This window comes from Artemia franciscana, chromosome 1 (genome assembly GCF_032884065.1).
Source record: "Artemia franciscana chromosome 1, ASM3288406v1, whole genome shotgun sequence".
Lineage (NCBI taxonomy): Eukaryota > Metazoa > Arthropoda > Branchiopoda > Anostraca > Artemiidae > Artemia > Artemia franciscana.
The window spans coordinates 17,328,801-17,335,267 of record NC_088863.1 but is presented as its reverse complement, the minus strand read 5'-3'; the positions used below and the strand labels follow the sequence as shown (position 1 = coordinate 17,335,267).

General features: G+C 35.6%; 1 protein-coding gene across 1 annotated transcript in view; it reads left to right on the top strand.

Annotated features, from left to right (window-relative positions):
* Window positions 1-325: 325 nt before the first annotated feature.
* Window positions 326-6,467, top strand: part of LOC136026408 (cyclin-dependent kinase 5 activator 1-like) — a 33,915-nt gene continuing 27,773 nt past the window's right edge. Inside the window, exon 1 of the mRNA XM_065702977.1 lies at window positions 326-1,129. Within this exon, the coding sequence (XP_065559049.1) occupies window positions 455-1,129 (675 nt within the window). The 5' untranslated portion in view covers window positions 326-454. The remainder of the gene's footprint in view (window positions 1,130-6,467) is intronic.

Here is a 6,467-nt window from a genome sequence, read left to right as displayed (position 1 = left end):
TAAATGGAAGTCCCAAGTTATTGCTTTGGAGAGATGTCAATACTATTTAATTTCTTTTCCAGTAACTTTTGGTTAGCTCAAGCTATTTTAGGTATAAATCATACTTAATGACGGTACTCTTCACTTTTAATTTTGAGCTTGTTTTACCTTAGGAACCACCGTCTCTGAGATACAGTAAATTTCAATTAAGCCCCCACAAATTATTCTTCCTTGAGAGCATTGATCGTCCCTTAAAGCACGTGTTACTTCTTTAAAAAACATGCGCGCTATAACTATTGATTCCCTGATTGGAACCAATAGGAAATAGTTGGAGATAGAACTACTTCCAAAAGAGAGGATACCTCTTTCAAATGGTGACCTCTGTCAGGCAATAGTCGTCAGTGAATGTTGGAATTTCTTGTTTATTTTGATTCAAGATTACTCTGTCAATCTGGATTTATTTAGTGGTGACAAGATGGGGACTGTACTTAGTTTCAATCCAAAAGATTGTTCAGAGAAAGATGTGACAATTTTGAATAATCACTTAATTGAACTAAATTTGAACAATAATAATAAGCCAAGGGTTCGATCTGTGACTGAAGAAAACCTCTATAATTCAAATTTTGATAAGAAGATATATGATAATCGATTCAAGAAGTCATCATTTTTCATCAATACACTCAGCTGGAAAAAGCTATCTAATGCCAGTAAGAAAAAATTTGAGAACAATGTCCAGAAACATTCTAATAATAATCTATCTAAGAAAATGCCGGTACCCGTTACTATCAAGCCTACCTTAAACACTGTTTTCCAAGTCCAAGAGCCATATAAAAGGTCGAAGACCATGACCTGCTTAGTGCAGCAAAATGGCAAAAGCGTAGCACTGGATAGAGCAGTTCAAGCTAACATTCGACCACCGAGCGTTGACCTATCGAAGTCTGTTACAAGGCCAACCATATCTTTAGTGTCACCAGCTACTTCGGATGTACAAGGTCGACGAACAGTGATTCAGGCTTCCACCTCTGAACTATTAAAATGTTTGGGTCTGTTTCTGTTTAAGAAATGCAAGCAACTTAAAGACTTTCAAGTTGGAGACGCCGTGATGTGGCTCCGAGCTGTTGATAGAAGCTTGCTCCTGCAAGGGTGGCAGGTAAGGCTTATATATTAATAAGATTAAGACTATTTGTTAGGATTAAGAAATTTCGGTAAGATTAGGAAAAAGGTTGATCGTTAGGATTAGAATAAAATTATAAGGAGTCTATCTAGTAAAAATACCCATTATATACTTTTTCTTTTTCAAAAAGAAACGTATTTGGAATAGGGGCAGTTCGTAAACTTGTATTAAATGGGCAACTTCTTTTTTTTTGTGTGAGACTTCTTTTCTTCTTTTCTTTGGTGTGAAAAAAAGCTTTTTTATGTAGTATTATTATCTGTCGTAAGATGAATTCTTACCTATACGAACTTAACCTAACCTAATCCCAAACCGCCAAACCCAACACCAAAATAGAAAAAGGAAAAGACTTCTCTGATATACCTTCTTCGCGACTGCTTTTTTGAAAGTATAACCATCAATAATAAATCTTAGAACTATTTTAAAATAATTTCTGCATAAATCTAAATATTCACTTAATCAACTTTGTTAAGTTAAGCTCTTAAACAAGTGTCAATGCTAACCGTTTATTTTGTATCACCCTCGTGACTTTTCTGGTTAAATGCATGACCTGGGTCAATCTGGGTCAAGGGCATTCTGGGTCAAAAGCTGGGAAGCTCATATTATAGTTTTCAATAATTTTTAATCGACTGTATATCACAGACTTTTTAGGTTTTGTAATACTCAGTTTTGTGACACATAATGACAGAAAACGCCAGTTTGCTATGCCAGAATTTTTTCTGCTACTTCAAAAAGCGGGGAATTTTGTTTTGTTAAACTAAGCTGTTTCTTGATTTTTTAGGACCGTTAGTTCGATAAAATTACCCCTAAAAAACAACAACAAAGAAATAAACACACATCTGTGATCTTTCTCTTCAGAAAAAATGCAAAATTCCACATTTTTGTAGATAATTCTTAAGAAACCGCGTGATAGGGTTCTCTGATATTCTGAACTTTAGGGTGTTATTTTCATCAAGATAAGTCAATCTTCTAGGGTGTCCCCTTCCTGTTTCGATAGTGAAGCAAGTTTTCATATGCTCTTGTCTTTTGCCCCCCCCCCCATATTATTACTTGCGGATGATTACGCCTGGAAAATTCTCCTTAGCATACCTTCATTTAAATGGCTTTCATTTCTATTTGTTTTTCCGATCATTTCAAAAATCCACCCTTTAGTGGAAATTTTTTTTTCCAACCCATCCCCCTTTCCATTGTGAAGTTGTTTCCGCCGAAGATTCCCCAATGGAGAATCTCATCTGGCAAATATCCCCCTATTGAAAAGTTCCTCTGAAAATTTCCCCGGACGATTATCATGGAAGACAAATAAAAAGAATTTCGTACGAATTCTGTTCGGTATGATCATCCCTGGGTAAAAAATGAAAATAAAAAAATTTAAAAATAAACACTGATAAACATCCGTCATCCTTCTTTGGACAAAAAAATAAAAAAATCCACATTTTTGTTGACGAGAGCTTGAAACCTCTTCAGTAGGGTTCTCTTATACGCTGAACTCGTTCAATTTTCATCAAAATTCTTTAACTTTTTGGAAGTGTTCCCCCTTTTCGAAAAGCAGATAGTTTTTCTCGGACTCGTAGCTTTTGATAAGTAACACTAAACTTAATGGATCTTGCATATTTGGACACAAACAGTTTGTGGTAACGAACTGTAGTAAGGAGCGACCCGGCTCAATAGTAACCGAAACTCTAAAAAACGGAATAATTCTAATACCAATAGTTACATCAAAAGAATTACATTTTAATGTGTGTTTTAAACATATAAATTTCATCAGGTTTAATCCTACCCATCAAAAGTTACGAGCCTGAAAAAATGTGCCTTATTTTAGAAAATAGGGGGAAACAACCCTTAAAGTTATAGAATCTTAACGAAAATCCCACCGTCAGATTCAGTGTATCAGAGAACCCTTCTGTAGAAGTCTCAAGCTCCTATGTACGAAAACGTGGAATTTTTTGCCAGAAGACAGATCCCACGCTTATTTTTTTCCCAAATTCGCCAGATCAAAATTTTGAGATAACCATTTTGTTCAGAATAGTCTAAGAACGTAATTACTATGTCTTTGGAGACGGCTTAATCCCCCACAGTCCCCAGAGGACGGGCTGCAAGTTCCAAACTTTAACCATTGTTTACATATAGTAATGGTTATTAGGAAGTGTACAGACGTTTTCCGGTGGATTTTTTCACGTTGGTGTGGGGATGGGTCGGTGGAGGGGGTTACGTGGAAGGATATTTCCATGAAGGAATTTATTATGATGGAAGAGAATTTCTATTGGATTTTCTAGCCTTATTTAAAAAAAAACGAAAAAATAAATAAAATAGTTTTTTCAACTGGAAGTAAGGAGCAGTATCAAAACTTACAACGAACAGAAAATATTACGTTTATAACGGGTTCTTCTCTTCCACAATACCTTGCTCTTTACGCTAAAGTATAGTTAGTAATTTCAACTATTTATTCTACGGCCTTTGTGTTTCAGGGGGCCATTCTTAAAGAATTTGAACGAAATTCAAGCTTTAGTGTAAGAGCAGGGTATTGACGAGGGGGTGAACCCCCTCATAAACGTAATAAAAATATGAAAATATAGATGCTCCTTACGTAAGTTAATTCGTACGTTAGATATATTTATTACTAATAAAAACGTTTTTAAAAAAATACAAAGTTCTAGTTGCATTTTTAAGTAGCCAAAAATGGGAGGGCGATTAGGCCTCCTCCCGCTCCTCTTTTTTATCAAATTGGTTCGATCAAAACTATGAGAAAGCCACTTAGCCAAAAAAAAATAATATACAAATTTTGTTTTAATTATTCTTGTGCGTTGAGTAAAAATCAAAACATGAATTAATTTAAAAACGTTCTGAAATTAAAGAAAGCTTTTTTAACTGCAAGTAAGTAGAGAAATAAAAAACTAAACGAACAGAAATTATTCTGAATATGAAAGGTGTTATCCCCTCAACGCCTCGCTCTTTACGCTAAGGTTTTTTATTGTTTTAAAAAGTAGAACTGTGACAAAGAGTCAGACTATAGCGTAAAGAGCGGGGCTTTGAGAAGGAGTCAACCCCTTTCAATTTTTACTCGTTTTAAGTTTGAATGTCTCTCCTTACTTGCAGTTAAAAAAACTTGTTGGTACTTGTGTATTATTCAGAACACACTCAATAAGTGAAGGTAGGTTCTTTTTTGAAACAAACTACGATGCAAGTACATTTTCTGAGATTTTATGAGAAGTAATACACAAGTACCAACTTGTTTTTTTTTTTTTTAATCAGCATAAAAAGCCAATTCTTTTTATGCAGCTTTCTTAGAGTTTTTTTTGCTATTGAGCCGAGTTGCTCCTTACTTACCGTTCATTATCACGAACTCTTTGGTATTTTGTCATCGAATTGATATTCTGTCATCGAACTCTATTCTTTAGATTTTTAATAACTTTTATTCTCTGTCACTTTTTACTTACAATTCGTTACCATGTAATGTTTGACCATCGCTAGGAACGCTCAAGCATTTGGTTGGCGTAGCCCTGATTCCCTGCCGACGCAGAAGACTAATCAAGTCATCACTGTGTTTGTCTAATTAGATGACATAGTTTAAGACAGCTCTGTGAGCCCGTGCAAGAAAGAAGAGGCTACTACCCCTCCCCCTGTCGCTACAGCTCTCAGCAAAGGCTTTGTCGTGTATGTTTGCAGCAAGGCTCGGATATTCTGAGGCAAACTTTTGCTTGAAATATCGTAAAATTTTGGAGTTTTTCCCCTTTCTATCATTTGCATATTTTAATTGTTTTAGACCTAACCACCCCCCCTCCATTCAAAAGGAATTCAATTCTTTTCTCAGTTACCTTATTCCACATGAACGTATAATGATCTGATTCCGTGTCTTTGTTAAGCCCCTACAGTATTGACCTATTTGTGAAACAGAAAACATGTTCATCTTTATTCCTAAAATAGAATTTCTGAGCCGGGAGCGACCCGGCTCAATAGTAAACGAAACTCTAAAAAACGGAATTTCGATGCTAAAAGATATATCAAAAGAATTGGATTTTTATGCTGATTTTAAATATATAAGTTTCATCAAATTTAGTCTTTGTCATCAAAAGTTACGAGCCTGAGAAAATTTGCCTTATTTTGGAAAATAGGGGGTAACACCCCCTAAAAGTCATAGGATCTTAACGAAAATTACACCATCGCATTCAGCGTATCAGAGAACCCTATAGAAAAAATTCCAAGGTCCAATCTACAAAAATGTGGAATTTCGTATTTTTTGCCAGAAGACAAATCACGGGTGCGTGTTTATTTGTTTTTTTGTTTTTTTTTTTTTTTTTTTCCCCAGGGGTCATCGTATCGACCAAGTGGTCCTAGAGTTTAGCAAGAGGGCTCATTCTAACGGAAATGAAAAGTTCTAGTGCCCTTTTTAAGTGACCAAAAAAATTGGAGGGCACCTAGGCCCCCTCCCACGTTCATTTTTTTCCCAAAGTCAACGGATCAAAATTTTGAGATAGCCATTTTGTTCCGCATAGTCGAAAACCATAATAACTATGTCTTTGGGGATGACTTACCCCCCACAGTCTCTGGGGGAGGGGCTGCAAGTTACAAACTTTGACCAATGTTTACATACAGTAATGGTTACTGGGAAGTGTACTAACGTTATCAGGGGGATTTTTTTGGTTTGGGTGTGGGGTTCAGGGGAGGGGGCTATGTGGGAGGATCTTTCCTTGGAGGAGTATTTCATGGGGGAAGAGAAATTCAATGAAAAGGGCGCAGGACTTTCTAGTATATCTAGTATATTCTAGTATATTCTAGTTTATATCGTGAAGCAAACGGGTTTATTGGTAATTCAAGTACACAAAAAATCGAAAATCAATACGCGGTAATATTGCCACAATTTCAATCGTTGGCTTGCAAACTGTTGTTTTAAAACCCATAAAAAGACCTAAAACGGCAAACAAATGTTGGTTTAGTATACAGGAATGTCAAATTGCTTGCATATTAAGAGCTTTCTATGTCTTATTTCTTCATAAAAAAGAAAATGTTCAGAAAATCTTTAATATTTGTTGATTTTTATACAGTTTATAAACTGGGAAAAATGTGTTGGCACTAGAATAAAATGGGTTTTCTCAGCTTTCTACATAAACTTAGGCTAAATTTATGCGTATAAAGTTTGATTTTTTTGTTTAAACTAAATGTAGCTCAATTATCCTAATACAGGTTACGTTTTTGATCATAGCGCTTTGAGTTGGAGCATTCATTCTTAAAGCATTCAGATGGAATATGAAAAAGGGCAATGGTTGAGGAATGCGGTAGACCCATCTTAGGCAGTGTCGTCACGCGTTGGGGGTGGGGGATA